Source organism: Calidris pugnax, unplaced genomic scaffold (genome assembly GCF_001431845.1).
Source record: "Calidris pugnax isolate Ruff unplaced genomic scaffold, ASM143184v1 scaffold396, whole genome shotgun sequence".
In the NCBI taxonomy this organism is placed as follows: Eukaryota; Metazoa; Chordata; class Aves; order Charadriiformes; family Scolopacidae; genus Calidris; species Calidris pugnax.
This window is the reverse complement of record NW_015091219.1, coordinates 239,381-258,425: the sequence shown is the minus strand read 5'-3', so window position 1 is coordinate 258,425 and position 19,045 is coordinate 239,381. Positions and strand designations below refer to the sequence as shown.

The 19,045-nt window shown below is 41.3% G+C and overlaps 1 protein-coding gene across 1 annotated transcript in view; it reads right to left on the bottom strand.

Annotated features, from left to right (window-relative positions):
* ARFGEF3 (ARFGEF family member 3) overlaps positions 1-19,045 on the bottom strand; it is a 111,634-nt gene that overhangs the window by 91,127 nt on the left and 1,462 nt on the right. Inside the window, 1 exon segment of the mRNA XM_014959819.1 lies at positions 18,190-18,241. Within this exon segment, the coding sequence (XP_014815305.1) occupies positions 18,190-18,241 (52 nt within the window).

The window sequence follows — 19,045 nt, the reverse complement described above, 5'->3', positions numbered from 1 at the left end:
GGGTTTAATATTTTTCCTAGAACTTTTTTTTTTTTTTTTTTTTTTTTTTTTTTTTTTTTTTTTTTTTTTTTTTAAAAAAAAAAAAAAAAAAAAAAAAAAAAAAAAAAAAAGAGTGAGAGGGAACTAAAAAAAAATCAGTATTCAAAGGAGTAACGTTCCAGCAGCGCTGTATAACTTTCACTAAGATAACACCTGCATACAGTAATCAAGGAGAATTTCACAACACTGTGAAGCACTTTTACCCTCTAAAGAAAGCTGGCATATTTCTTCACATATTATTAAGAATGGCCTTTTAATTGAAATTTCACAAAACGTTTCCCAACTGGTAGCCCTCTGTGTGCATGCATGAATGTGTAAAGCATAAAGAAGGGATTCACAAATCACTAGTGGTCCTCCAACTCAGCGTGATAAACATTACACTTCAGCCACTTACCTTCTGGTTAATATTCAGTTTGCTAAAAAAAAGTGGTTTCATAATCCACTTTTTATCAGTCAAGTTTTGGTCTGGCCTCCTCTACAGTACAGTGTGCCCTGTCACGTTAGCTCCCTCCAACTAGACTAAGATAACACCTGCATACAGTAATCAAGTAATCACAACTCTGTGAAGCACTTTTACCCTCTAAAGAAAGCTGGCATATTTCTTCACATATTATTAAGAATGGCCTTTTAATTGAAATTTCACAAAACGTTTCCCAACTGGTAGCCCTCTGTGTGCATGCATGAATGTGTAAAGCATAAAGAAGGGATTCACAAATCACTAGTGGTCCTCCAACTCAGCGTGATAAACATTACACTTCAGCCACTTACCTTCTGGTTAATATTCAGTTTGCTAAAAAAAAGTGGTTTCATAATCCACTTTTTATCAGTCAAGTTTTGGTCTGGCCTCCTCTACAGTACAGTGTGCCCTGTCACGTTAGCTCCCTCCAACTAGAAATGGTGTAGACAAAAGCAAATGTACACAGATGAGTTTGGTTTACAGCTGAATTAGCATGTGCTAGAACTATGACTAAAGTGTACTTTGTAGAGAATAACAACTTTTTTTTTTTTTTCAATATTAAAACAAATCACTAAGTAGGATAGTATTCTAGATACTTTTCACTCAGTTATCAGATATGGGATTATTTTCATTTGCTTGCTGATCAAACCAAACAGTGCCTGGAGCTGTGACTTCTCTCTTGGTTCCTTATCAGAGAAGAGCTACAGCATCTGAAGAACACCCAGTAACCACAAGACCTTCCAGCAAATCCTGCTGCTCAGCAGAAAACTCATTCCTGATCAGAGATACTCAGCCCATGTCCAACTGCAGTCTCCCTGAAGGTTTGCAACACTTCGTCAGGTCACATATCATAACAGCCACTTATCTGTACAGACAGAGTCTATTTTTGCATTTGTATAGACATACTTGCTTATGGTAAACCATTCTGTGCCAGTCCTTGAGAGTCTAGTTCTCCAGCTGTCAGCATTGCCCCCCAAGAAGCCCTTTTGGAATTGCATTAATTTCTATCCCCCACAAGCGTGTGCAAGGTAAGAAGGAACAGAAAACAACTAGTTGAGTCTTTTCTTACCCACCTAGAAACCAAAAAGCCCCTGACTTGAATTATTCTTCTACATCAAGTCTCAAGGGCGTACAAACAAACACCCCAAACCCCTGTCTTTTCAAAGCAAAGTCAAAGATGTTTAATTTCTAAAAATACCAAAATGAAATTTTTCCTCTATTGCTCCTGTGAGCTGCCTTTGGCCTGAATTCACATGATAAATAGTTTATTTGCCCAAAGGTATATAAAAATAAAAGTATTGACTAACTCTTCTACAACTCTAAGGGTTCAAGTTCCAGTATGAATGAAAGATATGCAGTAGATATTCTGCTTCTCTCACAAATCCTCCCTTCATAACCAGCCAAGGAGAAGCCTTAGGTTAGAGCAATAGCGATTACTGGAGTTTCAGACTTAATGTCAAAGTTACCCAAGGTCATGCTTTGCCACAGTCTGCCCAAAACCTACTAACGTCCCTCCAAAATTCACAGTCTACAATCTGAACTTGCTTTTTAAAAAATTTTAATGGAGATTAGCAATACTGGCCATCACAGTTTTGGGGAACTTTGCTTGCAACTCCTTCAGTGGGTCCTCCTTGCAGGGGGGACCGAACATCTAGTCTGAGAAGTCAACTCTATTTTGGGTGTGTTTAGTTGTTATTCCTTCCTCTCCACCTTTCCCCAAAAAAAAAAAAAGCATAAATCACAAGCTACCCCAAGGGACACAAATCAGCTTTTTGCTCTTGGACACACAATCCCTTCCTTTAATGATAAATTAAAGACTTGAAAGCCACAAGCATGGCTCAAGTTAAGCCATCTAGCTAGCTTCTGCACTTGGCAAAGAACTCTTGAGAACATGCAGGTCTTTTCATATTTGCACCTTCTTCCCAGGCTACAGGAATTTGTAAAAGGCTATCTGGCATAACACCACCAGAAGATTTTTTAAAAGAAACATGAATTTCTGTAGATTTCTGAAGAACTTGAAGTAGACTACATGTGTATCTTAAAATAGGCTTCTAACTAAAAGCTAACCATTTGGTTCATTCAGGATATTCTGAGAAACAGGCAGGCACAAAGCCCAATCTTCTCAGAAGCTCCTTTCTTGAATGTTTCTGGAATCAATTTCACTAGAAGGACTTTAAAAACCTGCAAGTTTAGCAGCCAAAACAGCTTGAACTACAGAACATCTAGGAAGTATTTCCTCATAGAATATCAAATCATCCAGATCCACAGAAACTGCCAAAACAGCTACTCCAGGGTTCAGACAGGGATCATAGAGTCATAGAATGGTTTGGGTTGGAAGGGACCTTAAAGATCATCCAGTTCCAACCCCCTGCCCTGGGCAGGGACACCTCCCACCAGACCAGGTTGCTCCAAGCCCCATCCAGCCTGGCCTTGAACCCCTCCAGGGATGGGGCAGCCACAGCTTCTCTGGGCAACCTCTTCCAGTGTCTCACCACCCTCACAGGAAAGAATTTCTTCCTAAAATCCAATCTAAATCTCCCCTCTTTCAATTTAAAACCATTACCCCTTGTCCTACCACTATACTCCCTCATAAAGAGTCTCTCCCCATCTCTAGCTAGTACAGAGGTATCTACTGCCAGCTTTGCCCAGACCTGGGGACATATATAGCACACAGGCAAACTGTGATAGGACTTTCTAGTTTAGAGAGGTGCCACAGCAATACATCTCTAACCCACAAAGCACCTTCAAGTGCTAACTTTTACATTATGACTTCGACATACTCTCTCTTTTTAAAGAAGTTGTCACTATCACCCTCTGGGAGAGAATTCACGCTTGAAATTAGATCAGCAGGTGCCAAAAGAAGGTACCTGTGCATTAACTGGTACTCAATCAGCCAGACATACACAGGATAAAAAAAAAAAAAATCACAATAAAGTATAGTACTAACTGCAGGGATGCTAAAAACTGATGACTATTTAGACCTGCACCTCTTCAGGGCAGAACACCATGTTTCATTTAGACTTTCTAGAGTTCACTGCAGCAGAACAAACATTTGGGGCATTATTACACACACAACAAACTTATTCTCATATTAAAGAGGACGGAGACTGGGAGGAGAGGGGAAAGGGAAGGCAGTCACAAGTCACTGGAGCGGATCCAGTTGGGTTTCATTGTAATGAAGACAGGTGGGAGCTCCTATGGGTTGTGTGTAGCCACCCTGCACACCAGCGTGTTGCCAACCATCTGTCGTCACGTACTGCCAGGAGCAGAGAAGAACGAGAGCTGCTTCTTGAGATATCTCCCAAAACGAAGAGCGAAAAAATGACAAACAAGAGGATGGAAATTAGAACAGATTCAATTAGCCGAACTTCCCATCCTTGCTAAAAATGTTTAACTGAAAATCTAATTGAGGTTGCTGCAGCTTGTGTTCCCACTGTATTCTCAGAGAAAATGAATTGCCACTGTGTCATTTCCTCTTCTCGTTACACACTCAGTCAATTAAATCTTTAGCATTTCCATGCTACAGCTATAAAGCACCTGCAGAGACACCTCACAACATTTGATTAGCTCGAGCACCTTTCACATTTCAGTTTGGTCTGCCATTTATAGAATCATAGAATGGTTTGAGTTGGAAGGGACCTTAAAGATCATCCAGTTCCAACCCCCTGCCCTGGGCAGGGACACCTCCCACCAGACCAGGTTGCTCCAAGCCCCATCCAGCCTGGCCTTGAACCCCTCCAGGGATGGGGCAGCCACAGCTTCTCTGGGCAACCTCTTCCAGGGTCTCACCACCCTCACAGGAAAGAATTTCTTCCTAATATCTAATCTAAATCTCCCCTCTTCCAATTTAAAACCATTACCCCTTCACATGCCACTACACTCCCTGATCAAGAGTCCCTCGCCATCTCTCCTGTAGGCTCCATTCAGATATTGGAGGCCGCTACAAGGTCTCCCTGGAGCCTTCTCTTCTCCAGGCTGAAGAACTCCAGCTCTCTCAGCCTGTCTTCGTAGGGAAGGTTAATTAAATGCATCCTCTGCTGGTCTGAAAATACAGAAGGACACAGCAGATAATCCTCAGGCAGAACAGGAAAGGGGGACGTAAATTAACGCTGTCAGTCCGTACTAAGGTCTAGCACTTAAGAACTGGGTTCAATAAGGCTGCACAAGAGATAACACAGACCAGAATTTGGTCTCGGAGCTTAATGAAGAAAGGGATTGAGGTTTCCTCTAATACCTTACAGCCCTTTTATAATCCTGCCCTGTTTCGAGTGGTCCCACACCACGGGATCTCATTGCTTACTCCCCTGTCTGCAGGTGACAATTCATTCCAGTTTTGTAATGCTACACAGGTAAGATATTTTACAGATGTGAAATTCTCAGAATAATCTGGTGCACATCAACATACTTCAAAACACATTGTTTGCCATTGTTTTCTAGAACGTCTTCCATTTATGCTACTGTACAGAAACTAGTTTCAAACTGGAACTCCTATGTTTCCATGTGGATGCATGCAGGTGTGGACACACGTACAGTTTTAAGCACAAATACCAACTTAACCCTGAATGAGATGAGCCAAGTACAACACAAGAGAAGTCATGAAAGGAAGGGAGCACCTTTGACTTGGAGGAAGGGAAGCCACCAAAAGCTTCAGGATAAGGTATCCTGGGCACGACAGATGAAACAAAAGCAATGAAAAGAGAAGCCAGAGGGAAGAAAGAAGTTGAGATGATGTAAAGAAGGAATGACAGGGAAGAAAAAGGATGTGTTCAGATATATGCTGAAATCCACACTAATTGTATCGTTTGCATACATCCACACAGCAGCGCTCTCAAAAGAAAGTAAGCGCAGAAAGTAATTGCAGAGACATGAAACAGCTTTCCTAATCATGCTCTTCTCTGCAAATCTGGTAGAACACATAAATACTGAAATGAATATAACACGATGGCAGCACCCTCTCTTCCAAGCAGAGAGTGCCAACCACCTGCCTGTCCTGACCCAGAAGACCAATAAAAAAAAAAATAAAAATAGAAGTTATATAAAAAGATGTATTCTAAGAACACTAAAATCCAGTAGCCATTTGCATTAATGGGCACTCCATTTAAAAAAAACAGCATTTAATAAGTGTGGACCTTGTTACGTGCAAAACAGAGTAAGCAGAGAGCACCAAGGGCAAAGACTCAGTCCCGTTCCTACTGAGGCTACCTGGAGTTTTCTCACTAGACCTCCACGGTGCCTGGACTAAGTCCCAGGTGACCTGCAAACAGGACAGAAACAGAACCAACCATGTAATCCAGGACCAGTATCTCCAGAAGCACAGGTTGTCCTTTCGGAGCTACCCCAACTCCACTTCATAAACTGCAGAATGAGTCATGAGACCGTAAATAGCCTTTATATTCCCCACGCTGGGTTACAATGACCTTTCTAGTCACCCGAGTTTGCTGTAGCTCATCAACCTCCCTCTTTTCCCTGCAGGTCCATCACAAGGGATGCTAGGACAGGCCAGGCACAACAGGCTGCCGAAAAGGTCAGAGCAAGAAAAATTACTACGGTAACTAAGAGATCATAAAAATATTTCTGTCCTCGTTGTAGTGGGAAAAGCCTTTAGTGAGAGGAGAATAATGGCTCATTAAGTCACTCTGGTGGTGAAAATGGTAATGAAGATGGGAAATTGCCTGATCTTAACTCCTTCTTGTTAGTGCCTGGAACACAGGCTCACCTCCACCTGACTTCAGAAGGGGACACTATAAATTAAGTATTCGTCACCACTGTAAGAGTTAGTTCCCTTCATGCAAATGGTGATAACCACATTAATTTTCAGAAAGGGGATTAAAAATAAAGAGAGATTAAAAGTAAGGCATCCCTCTGCATTATCTTCCCCCTGAAAATTACAGAGGGGAAGGAAATTCAGAAATTCAGGGCCTTATCAACATGTCATTTGCATTCCAGAGCATAATTCACAGCCCTGTCAAAGAACAGATAAGGATTTGATTTGGGGCTGTTGCCATTTTCTGATATGCTGTTTGTTAGGCAGGATAACAGTCGTAGCCACAGTCTGACATTTTTCAGTCAGAACAATACTGACAGTTAAGAAAAGCTCCTCAGTTTTAGCTGCTTAAAATGAACAAAGTTTCACAGCACGTAACTCCATCAGCTTCACTTATTCAAGCAGAAAAGTTGGCCCACCATGAGAAAATAAATGGTAAAGATGAATTCACAAAATTCTGTTACCCTTACATAAACCAAACAGAAGAAAATACTGTCCCTACACAAAAAGGGATGATTTAATTTGCAGAAAACAAATTCCAACGGTATATATATATGAACGCACGTACATATAAAAGTAGAAATACCCATAACTCTTCTTCTCCTGTGCTAGCTTATAAAAGTTGATAAAAGACTCCAACAAAAACTTTATGGTTCATAATGGAAGTACTTAAAACCTAGAAGAGGAACAAGAAATGGAAGTTCCATTCAAAATAAAGATATCCTTTTCCAAGCAACAGCTCTTCAAGAAGAAAGGAGATTTTAAGTCTTCGCTCACATTCTAGAGAAATTATTAATTTTATCTACAGCAAAAATACAACCATCTCACTGACAAAGAGCTCAGAGGGAAGTTTGGAAATTGCAACATATAAATATAGGGCAAGTTCTCATGCCTCCACAATGCAAGAAATCAGACCAGATGACCACAACAGAACCCTCCAGCACTAAAACTTGTATCTCTATGCAAATACAAGTTTGTTGATAGCAGTAAAGAGATGTTTTGGAGCAACAGGATAAAAGACAAAATCTGAAGCCTTCCAGTTAGAACCCTCCCTTTCAAGAAAAAAAAAAAGCCAACAATAAATAATCTTTATGATGCTGTACCACTACAGAGATGATCATGAACTATTAGACAGCTTTGGTGCTACAGCGCTACATAAGAACAAACAAGCAGTCGGTGGTGTGGTTTACAGGTCCTGAAAAAAAACCCTAACAAAACCAGGTGAGAGACTGCTGTTGGACTATGATGATCTAAATTCTGACGTGCTTCAGCTGGGTTGAGATTTTACTCCAGCTACTCACCAGCACAGACACACCTGTGTGCATGTTTCCCATGTCCAGAGATTTGCCTCCCACACAACCAGGTGAGGTTCTACCTTTACTTATAACTTCATGATTTCTGGTCATATAATCTACCTTTACTTATAACTTCATAATTTCTTCAGGTCAGGTTGGACAGGGCTCTAAGCAACCTGATCTACTTGAGGATGTCCCTGCTCACTGCAGGGGAACTCTACTTGAGGATGTCCCTGCTCACTGCAGGAGAACTAGACAACCTTTAAAGGTCCCTTCCAACCCAAACTATTCTATGATTTTTCTTTTTCCTCCTCACCACTTGCAGCTTCTTTTTAAACGAAAAAGAAAAATCTAATTCTTTTTCTCCCCACGCAGTACAAAACTCTTCACTTTTACCCAGTTACAATGGAAAGACTTCTTTTCATATGACTCAAGGTTTAACTCTCCTTTTATTTCTGTATCTGATTCTTTCTCACCTCAGCTGCTGACTCCAGCTTTCTCTTGAGAGTTCCCTCTGGGTCTCCCTTCCAGCTCAGCATTTCCTTTTTCCATCCTCTTTCCTTCATGTATTCCCTTCTTCCCTTGACTGCTTCTGCTTTTCAAACCAAGACACAAAGTAATCACTTCACCCAACACTAAAATGAACCTGCCTCTGGAGGGAAGAATAAGGGTTGCTCATTAGAGGACACTTAATGATGTTTCTTTCTCACCTCAGCTGCTGACTCCAGCTTTCTCTTGAGAGTTCCCTCTGGGTCTCCCTTCCAGCTCAGCATTTCCTTTTTCCATCCTCTTTCCTTCATGTATTCCCTTCTTCCCTTGACTGCTTCTGCTTTTCAAACCAAGACACAAAGTAATCACTTCACCCAACACTAAAATGAACCTGCCTCTGGAGGGAAGCATAAGGGTTGCTTATTAGAACACTTAATGACGTAGAGAAAAGAAGGGGAGGAATAATGCCTAAATGTGTCTTCATACAGTTTGTTAAACTAGAACTTCAACAATTTTTCAACCCGGAATGTTGAGTGAGAGTGCAATTTAATACTGCTTGATATTAAAAGAGTGACACGGCAGCATTTCTAATTTTTGTTATTTCCATACTTTCCAAGAGAGATGTATTTGCCCTCATTAGAGGACACTTAATGATGTAGAGAAAAGAAGGGGAGGAATAATGCCTAATGTGTCTTCATAGAGTTTGTTAGCTAGAACTTCAACAATTTTTCAACCCAGAATGTTGAATGAGAGTGCAATTTAATATTGCTTGATATTAAAAGAGTGACACAGTAGCATTTCTAATTTTTGTTTTTTACATACTTTCCAAGAGAGATGTATTTGCTGTAAGAGCAGAAGCATAGCTCTATTCACGGGGAAGCCAAACAGGAACAATTTAATCTTCCACCCAGCCTAATGCAGCCGAGACCACAGAATTCATGCAATCATAATTAAATAGCTCAGCACAGTCACTCAGCTGGAGAGCGTTTCTAAGGTCATTTGCTTCTTTGCTACACTCGCTAATAACATCTTGATTTCAACACAAACACGAAGTTCCTAGATAGGTGCCCGATAACTGTTGTCAAGACGAAACCAAAACAGAACAGAACACAAAACATAAGCACACAATGTACCTTTGCTTGAGAGGAAAGGGAGAGAGACAACAAAAGATTCTACACAATATTAAAGCGGACAAAGCCAAAATAATAATCAGGATGCTTCCAGTCTCCAAAGCTGTGGTGTAATCTCTCTGTGACACGTTATCATCACTCTCCCTGGAGCATCCACCCCAGTAGATTTTTGCCTTTTGTGCACAAGGTATGACAGCCACTTACTAACTCTGCTCTTAAGGAATTCAATGACAGATGTAAACCTCACAAATGTTCATTATAAAGCAATTTGTATCCTTTAGGTGATTTTATTGATTACCATTTGAAGCATGGCATGAAGATGTGGTGAGCACCAGAGCACCCATCCTTACCTCCTGGCCTCAGCCTACAGTTTCAAAAGCTTATCGAGCTGTTCCATGAAACCTCTCTTCCCTGTATTTGGTAAGCCTCAAAGGGAAGCTGAGGATTTCAGGACAAGAGGTAATGGGCACAAACTTGAACAGAAGATGAGGAGGAACTTCTTTACTTTGAGGGTGGCAGAGCCCTAGAACAGGCTGCCCAGAGAGGTGGTGGAGTCTCCATTCCTAGAGACATTCCAAACCCAGCTGGACATGTTCCTGTGCAACCTGCTCTGGGTGGACCTGCTTTGGCAGGGGGGTTGGACTACATAAATCCAGAGGTCCCTTCCAACCCCGTATCATTCTGTGATTTTGTGGTGATTTTTCCATGGTAAATGTTTTTGCTTCAAAATGTTAGTACACTGAAAACATCAAATAAAGCATCTTATGAGAATCAAACTTCCATCAGAAGTTTTACAATGCTGGGACAGAGTAGGATTGAGGGGACAGAAGAGACACAGAGATACTATAGCATAGACATCTTGCTAACAACTTTATTTTCTCCATTACAGCTGGATGGCCTAGAGTTACTTATAAAACAGGCTCATGGAGAAATGGGAGGATGAAGTATATTTCTGGTCATTACTAGTTACATTTTGAAGGTTAATGCTGCAATCTGCAATTCCATTCAGCTTTCACAGCAGTGCAATGCTAAATCTTGATAGACCTAAGGGACGGTTGTTAAAAATATCCCCACGTTTGCAATGTGTTATGTAATTTTACACTCCCTGCACCTTAGCATATTCAATTTCTTCAGCAAACAAACATTCAAGGAAACCAAAGGTAGTGTATTTCCTGCAGCTTTGTTACTTTTCATGGAATGTAAATAAAAGAACTGGGCGAAAAGACTTTTATTATTCCCACTCACCCCTTCATTTTCCAAACAAAGAAAAGCCATGGCTTGCACAGCATCACACCAAGAGCACAGCAGAATCAAGCCTCATTTAGTAGGAGAACAGTCCTCTCAGTTTCAGTGCCACTTCTCCTCTTCCATCTCCTAGTTTCCCCGCCCATCCATATCTCAATCTCTAAGGCAATTATCAACAGCTTCCCAATGTTCTCACCTTCTTCTCCTTTGCAAGCACTAGAAGCGATCAGATGTTTAAAACAAACACACACACTGTTATCCCATTATCATCCTTCCGCCCTTAGGGCAACGTATCAGTTGCATTTGTTGTCAGAAATTAGACAAACACTCAAAACCATGGCTGCTCTCATCTTTTATTGGTGCTATTCGTGTACTGAATGAATTACATACATCCCACAGTAACTGCGTAGAATCATTGAATAATTAGAGTTGGAAGGGACCTTAAAGATTAAATATGTTGAGGGTTAACCCCAATAGGCAGCTCAGCCCTGCCCAGATGCTCCACACGCCCATCCTACCAGCTCCTATGAAGAAAATCAACTGGAGCCCAGCCAAAACCAGTAAGTACATTGTGGGCTTTGGTTACAAATATAGAATGGGCTTTCAGAAGAATCCACAAAAAGTACAAAGACCCAAAGCAGTGGTGAATATTAAGGGTCACCACTACAAAAAATGTCAGGAAGGGAAGAAAGGTAGTTTCAGAAAGATAAAGCACTGCCCTTAAAAATAACCGAACCAACCAAAGCCCACACAAATCCACAAATAAGAGTAATAGAAATAATTTTTCAGAAATCATGCACCTTTTTCCATGACAATACCAAACCTTCTTTGACACCTTCAAGAGCCATAACCCCTGTTTTTAGGGACTCCTAGATCTAGAGGCCTTCCAACACTTTTGCAATCTTGTCTTGACAGCAAGAGTTCAGACATGCATGATGGAAACTAACCCCACACACCCCTTCCTTCTCCAATGCTGCTCTCTTTTGGGGTCCCAGAATAGATGCAAGGTTCTGCTGAGATAAAAATACTTGCCCATCAGGCTAGTTACATATCCCAGATTAAATATGCAGATTGATCCAAATACAATATCAGACAGTGACACCGCCTTTTCTAAACACAAATCTTCTCCTCCCACCCACTGCCCAACATTAGAACTAGGAATGCAATATTTTAAATCAAGACCAGAGAGGAGGTTGGAACAAGATGATCTCTAAGGTCCCTTCCAACTCTAACCATTCTATGATGTACACCATTCAAAACACCAAACGAGCTACATAAATGGCCCCAGAAGTCTAGATCCAGCCTGTAAACTGCCAACAGAGGAGTTGCAGCTCAGCAGTCCACACAGGCACCAGAATCTCTTCTTGGCCGGATGCCTGCCAGGGAACTCAGCATCCACTTGCTGAATGCCAGATAGCAACCCTGTAATGGCTGAGCAGCATGAGTCACGTATCCATCAGTCAGGTTCAGGAGGAAAGCACAGAAGTACTTAATGCCAGGTGGCTGAGGCAGCAAAGCAGGAAGCAGAGTGTTTTAAAAATGACAAAGACTAAAATAGAGAGAGATGCTAAAAACAGCCTCCCCCCCAAAAAAAACCCCACAGGCCATCATTCATCCCTCCCTGCTCCTTTCTTCTGGTCAGGGGATCTGCTAGATCTATCAGCTTCCCTATCAACTCTCTCCCAGTAGAAATAAGCTAACAGAAATGACGAACAAAATAGATGGGAGAAGAATGAGATGATGAAATCACAAATATTTCTTCACAATGGAGAAGCCAAGATGCATCCCAAGCCTCAAGACTCTTTAAGTGGATGACTTATCTGCAAAGCTAAGTGGATCGGAAGTCTCTGCAGCACTTGGATGCTTGGTGATGATCACACCACACTTACTGCTTTTATTATTTGTTGAGCTCATGCAAGCTAAAATGAGTGAGGATGTTGTTTTATTTAGGAGTTTGTAAGCTGCAGCTACTTCTCCAGAAGTATGTCAGATGTAAAGCTAGACAGGCAAAAATAAACGGCAGAGTAGAATTACCAGTTTCACCCCCAAATCTCCATGACTACAGGAAACAAAAATGCAAGGAGGATAGATATTTCAGATTTCAGCTAAGTTTAAGTCTTACTTCTTTTCCTGACTGCTTGTCATTGTACTGTTTTCCTGAGGTTCACAAATTGCTCTCAAAAGCTAGCACGAAGATGAACAGCAGTGGGACACAAACAGGAGAGAAAACTGGACACAAACTGATTATTACAGAGGACCCTGCTCACCACTGACTTCTGACTTTCCAGCTCGAATCCCAAGAAATAGGGGCTACTTTTGAAAGGCCAACATGAAATACCACAGGGACGCAAGCTTTTGCAGTAATGGACATAAGAACTTCTACCAACACAAACAGGACTTGGAAATGCTCAGCAACTCTGAAAGCCAAGACCCGTTATCTCTCCGATTTGGCACCCAGAATCCGTGCCTCGAAGGCTTGAGCCTCTACTTCCATTTGATTATAATGACTTTTCTCAAATGCTCAGCAACTCTGAAAGCCAAGACCCGTTACCTCTCCGATTTGGCACCCAGAATCCGTGCCTCGAAGGCTTGATTATAATGACTTTTCTGCATCTTCTCGGTACAGAGATGTGCAGTGTACAGATATGCTGAAGAGATAAGTAAGCATTTGGAACGCCCTCCTGGTTCATCTTTGAAGCAAGAATATAAATTACATCAGTTACTATGGCAGATTGCTCCACTCATCAACACGTCTCACGGCCATTACTTTAAAGTCCACAGGGGAAACTTTAAGCTGGCACGAACAGCAATTTATACTATCGAGAATCTTGCTTATGCCTCTTCTGCACTCAGTCATGTTTCTCTGAGAGCAAAGAGAGAAAAGCCACACAAGTGCCACAGAACAGCTCAAACTCAAGTCTACACTAGCTTCTGCTACCCTGAAAATAGGGCAAAAATATATTTTGCCATTGTTATGGTCAGAAGAAAAGAAAAGGAGTGACAGGATAGCAGAATGACCTTTAAGTTACAGGAAATGCATTAAAACTATGAGATAGTCTTTTTAGGATAATAAAAAATTATGGATAATAAAAAAATTATTTCCTAATGAAGAATGACAGGGATGTAGTAAGATATTCTGTACCGATAATAAAAAATTATGGATAATAAAAAAATATTTCCTAATGAAGAACAACAGGGATGCAGTAAGATATTCTGTACAGAAGATTCCAGGTTCCAGTAAGGACAGAAACACCAAAACGCAACAGCTAAAGTGCCCACCAAGCCACAGCCTCCCTCAAAAGGCCCAACCAACCTCCACTTCACAGCACCAAGTCCGTGCTGGCAGAAAGCCACCAAGTTTTATATAGCCTATAAGGCATGACTTAATTGCATAAAACATTCCAAGAAACTCTAGTATAACCGAGTTTTTTCAAAGCACTACGTGACTGGCAAGCGCTGTCTAGTCTCCTATTTTATTCTCTGCTACAGACATAATCCTCAGGAGTATTAAACTGCTCTGATCAAACATTTTCTTTCAAGACTCATTTTCTTGTGTCTGTTCAGTTACCTTTTATAGGTCGCCTCTAAAATCACAACGGAGAAACTGGCCAGGAATTAGCCAAGAAGAGGGGCTTGCTTGATGTAGGTGGTTGGCCTCAAGGCAGAACTTGTCATTTTGAAAAGACTGAAGCGAACGTGGCCCAACTTAGCAGCAAACAATTGTTTGCTGGCAGACAACATTAAGTTCTCTTAAGCTATTTTCCGTGTGATCAATTCACCAATTAAACCACCACATCAATTCCGTCTATCTAATTCATTATTTATAAGTCGTCCATCCAGCCTCCTCAAGCACTTAGTATATATCTAATTTTCACAACAGCTGTTCATCAGAGACAAACATCATACGAGGCAGGCAACGATGGAGCCACGGAGCCGTTACCAATTAACGATGGGTTACATGACTCTCCCTTCTCAGGAATTCACAGGACGTCTGTGGCAAAGCCTGGGACTGACTTAAGGTCATCTTCATCCTGGTCGACTTTAATCTTCTTTACAACTCCATATCCTGGCTTAATAGTGTGTTCACAATTTAAAGTACTGAAAAAGCACTCCCTATCTCAAGGCAGAGCTGACCAGAATCTGTGGGGAAGTCTGAATTTGTTGGAGATTTGTTACTCCTTTAGGAAGTGCGACATTTAAATAATGACCCTCACTAGAATTAATATGCAAGGTTATTAACTGGGATTTGGATTCATAAGTTCAATTAACATCAAAGGACGCTGAACAGCAAAACAGTCTCAGTTAACCCCCTGAAGATATACCCAACAGATTTCTATCAAACTAATTAAAGAATAACATTCCAGGCTGAGTGTCCAGTCACTGCACTCCCTTGGGGCACAAGTACCCCAGGTGGTCCCAAAAACAGCAGCCACATGCTGGGCACAGCTCACACAGAAATGCTCCAGCTGAACCTCTTACCTAATTGCACGGGCTTCAGGAAACTATCATGTGTCCTGCCTGGTGTTCAGGAAGCCCAACAGGAGAGAGGAAGCTATGGATAGGTCAGGAGCAAGCTGCAACAGAAGAGTAATCTACCCCAACAGTATGGAGATAACCAGTAGCTGCTACAACCTGTAAAAAACTCTGAACTCAACTAATCATAGTCTGAGGAAATGCAAAAAGATAACTTGTCCTCCCCATTCGAGGATTGCTGTCTTAGAAGAAAACGTTATGAAGAACCTCTACACATCTTTAACTGTGGTTTCAAAACCAGCAAATGGCCTTTTAAAGGGGGGAAAAAAAAAATGGAATTTGCAGTTTACGGCTTCTCCTTCTCGTGAGCAGACCTCACCCTTCAGTTCCAGAAGGAGGAGGACTTAAGTAAGGGCATGGTCATCCTGTTAAACAGCAGTAACACCAGCACAACTTGCTAGTGGAAGCCAGATGTTGCTTTGTGGAGAAACAGAAATGAAACTGATTGGGATACTTACTAGATTTGCTATTTCTGAAATTGAGACAGTATCTATCTCAACTGGACATGGCAGGTCATTAATCTGTCCCCAGTTCTTATGCAGTATAGATGTGCCCTACTTCATTAACTTACCCAGATACACTGTAGAGAAGTGATGATATGCTTTCCTTGTATTCAGCACACTCAAAAGACAGACCAAACTTTCCTACTAAACAAGCTGGAGCATTTCCCTTGCCATTCAGTATTCCAAATACTCATTCAGCTGCTGCTCCTGGAAGAGACCTCACAAATATGTATTCTTCTGCTGAACTATTTAGCACACTGCCTTTAACACTTTCAGTATGTTACCACTATGGATGTCAGATCCCAGTTGCGGACTAGGGGGTGGAAATATGAGACATACCTTCACTCTAACTCTAGTATCATGGAATATCCTAAACCATATTTCCAGTTCCAACCACTACACCCAAAAATATTACAGGAGAAAGGGTGAATGGCAGATTCAAAGCGGATGACCAGCCAGGGGCTGATCTGTGTTACAGCAGATGATGCATTCTGCACCTGATCAAGATGAAAGCAGGAAAGGGACATGGTCGGCATTCTCCATCCTGCACCCTTGGCTGTATTTCTGATCACTGCCATTGCCCTGTTTTCAAGGCTATTCTTTTACACTGTTAGGAACCAAGCCATCAGTGCTGCTCTTGAACAAATACCAAGCAAAGATGAACTTTTATCCAATTTTACAGAATCACTGAACCATACGGGGTTGGAAGAGACCTCTGGAGATCATCTAGTTGAACCCCCCTGCCAAAGCAGGCATCTTCATGCCATGCAGGCAAACTCCAGCCCAAGATGTGGCCCAATGTGCTGATCTGGAGTCTGGCCATAGCTTGTCAGCAGAGAACGAAGAATAAGCTCAGAGTACTTCTGACAGCAACATCTCCCACATCATCTGAGGTTGCGTGGCAGAACCACACCAAGAACCCCACAACCAAAGCTTTTATTCAAATTCTCTAGTGCAAAACATCCGGTAATATTCAGTACATTGTTACTGACAAGTCTAACGTTAAGAGCTTACTTCATCATAGTTAGGCCTGTGAAAGCATTAGCTTTATTTAAAAAGATCAGGATTTACAGTGGAAAAACAAACCCAACTAAAATACAACATTAAGAACACCGGAGGAAGAAGAGAAAAAGGCAGGCAAAGAGGCAGCAGGCAAGTGAAAAGCCAAAAAAACGTGGTAACAGCTAACTAACAAATTCATAGGGAATGAGAATAGGATTTAAAAACAGATCATAAACTGTAAAGAAGAAGGGTGATAAATGGGAAGATAAAGAGCCAAGTTTTCTCCAACCACAGTGCCAAGTACACATAACCTAATTCTAACAATGAGAATAGGATTTAAAAACAGATCATAAACTGTAAAGAAGAAGGGTGATAAATGGGAAGATAAAGAGCCAAGTTTTCTCCAACCACAGTGCCAAGTACACATAACCTAACGGAGCTACTGGGAATTATTCATCCAGCTGTTCTCAGCTGCCCAACCCGTGTTGGAAATGCGTGTGTCTGGCACTGCTCATGTCAGACCTGAGCTACATCCACTCCCCATTGACCTGAGGCTCCTTGTGGACTGCAGCTGACAGGGCTTCAGAGCAGCAGCAGAACTGCTCTTCTTTCTTCCCTATCTGGTGACTGCTCTGGAATATCTAGCTCTTCAATCCCTGATTTTCCCTGCACAAAGCTGTACCAGGTATATATGAAAGGAGCAGTGAGGAGTAATGAGGTAAAAAAAATAAATAAATACTCCCACTAGAGTAATACTGCAATAAAAAAAGCATCACCTGTGTCAGCAGCTAATAGCAGATATCTAGGACTACAGGAGAGGCCAAATTTACAGCAACACTCCTACATACTCTTTTATAGTCATCTCTGAATAAAGCATTTCTGAATAAGAAAGGGTACCTTTGCAACTGACCGACTTCAATCAATTTCTTCCATGCATTTGTTGAGGTGCTTTTTGAACCCATGCAAACATTTAGCACCCATTACACTCTGAAATGAGGCAAGCCTAAGCACTTCACAACTATAAGCTGGGGGAAATAGTGCCCTCCTGTTTTGAGCACTGCACTTGCTAGTTTCTTTTGATGCCTCCTAATGGTTCTGTTAGAAGGGACAGTAAATAATTTTGCATATTAACTTTCTCCATAGCAATCAGAATTTCCAAACCATGAGCTATTTAGCTCTACAAATGAGGGCAGTGCCACCTCCCCCATTTTAGAGGTGTACAAATGGAGGCAGGAAGACGGGAGAAGGCTTACTCAAAATAATCTAGCAGGCTAAAGGAAGAAGTAGGCATAGAAACAGTATTATTTTAGTTCCTACCCAGTGTCTTAGCTATATGATGATATAACCCTTCAGTTTCTAGCATAGTTCTTTTCAGTAAACAGAAACTGATCTAGATTTAAAAGAAAAACAAACACACTGAGAAACATCATCACTTATCCTGAAGGCTGTAATTCAGAAGGAAAACTCTTCAGACCCTAAGATAGCCCTCCTTTCTAACCATACATCACCATTACACGCAGTCATACCCATTTTAACAGGTTTCCTTACATTTCATTCATGGCTGGAGTCCAAGAGCTCATCAGCAAATTATCCACTATTACCAGCCCAGATATGTGTATCTGCAGACTAAAGAAATCACATAGATATGGCCCTCTCCTCTGTCCACTTCTAATTGAAATTTGTACTTCAATTTTACAAATACTCACAGCTCCACAGGATTCAACATTCTTACCTTAGCTGATACGGAGGTATCTTAGTAGTAGCATCAGGAGAATCCAACGTTTCTGTATAACGAAAAGAAACAACAGGGCTTTTAAAAGAAACTTTTGAGTTCAACCATAGAAATACATCTGGCTACAATCTCTGAACCAAAGATCCTGAAGTTTATACCTACTCCAGCTGACAGAACAACAGTCACTGCTGCTCTGAGTCTCCAAAGATTTGTATGAATCAAATCAAAGATTTTGTATGAATCAATCTCACTGGGCGCCCAGTGAGAAGGCATCTAAGTACCATCATCTTCTCCTCAGTGAACTCCCTTTCACACATCAGTGCTGGGGCAGCACAGATGCTAAAACATACACTAAAACTGCAACAGTATGGAGGATATTAGCATGGCTGCTGTGCAAGGATAACACACAATTAGCAAAACATCAGGCTGAAAGGCCAGCAATAAGCCAGCAACAGGTATCAACTACCACAGATTGCTGTTAACTGTGGATGGCCGGAAAATAAAAATTTAAAGCCATTTTAAGTATCACAGTTAAGCTGATGTAAATTAGGGGGTCTTGCTGACTAGTGCTCCAGGTAGTTAGCATAAAAAAGCACTTCAAGTCACGGCCAATCTCTGAAAATGGATGGATGCTGAAACGCAGTTAAGCTCATACTCCCTGAAAAGAACGACGACTCATTTTATTGATCATTATTTCCATTATACGGTATGGATAAAAGAGCTCATGGAATCCAGTCCAAAAAAAAATATATGATAATAATCCAGCTTTTAAAAGAAATGCCGACAGCAGTGAAAACTATACTGGAGATTTTTTTTTTTTTTTTTTAATGATGATTTGGGGGGGGGGGGGGGGGGG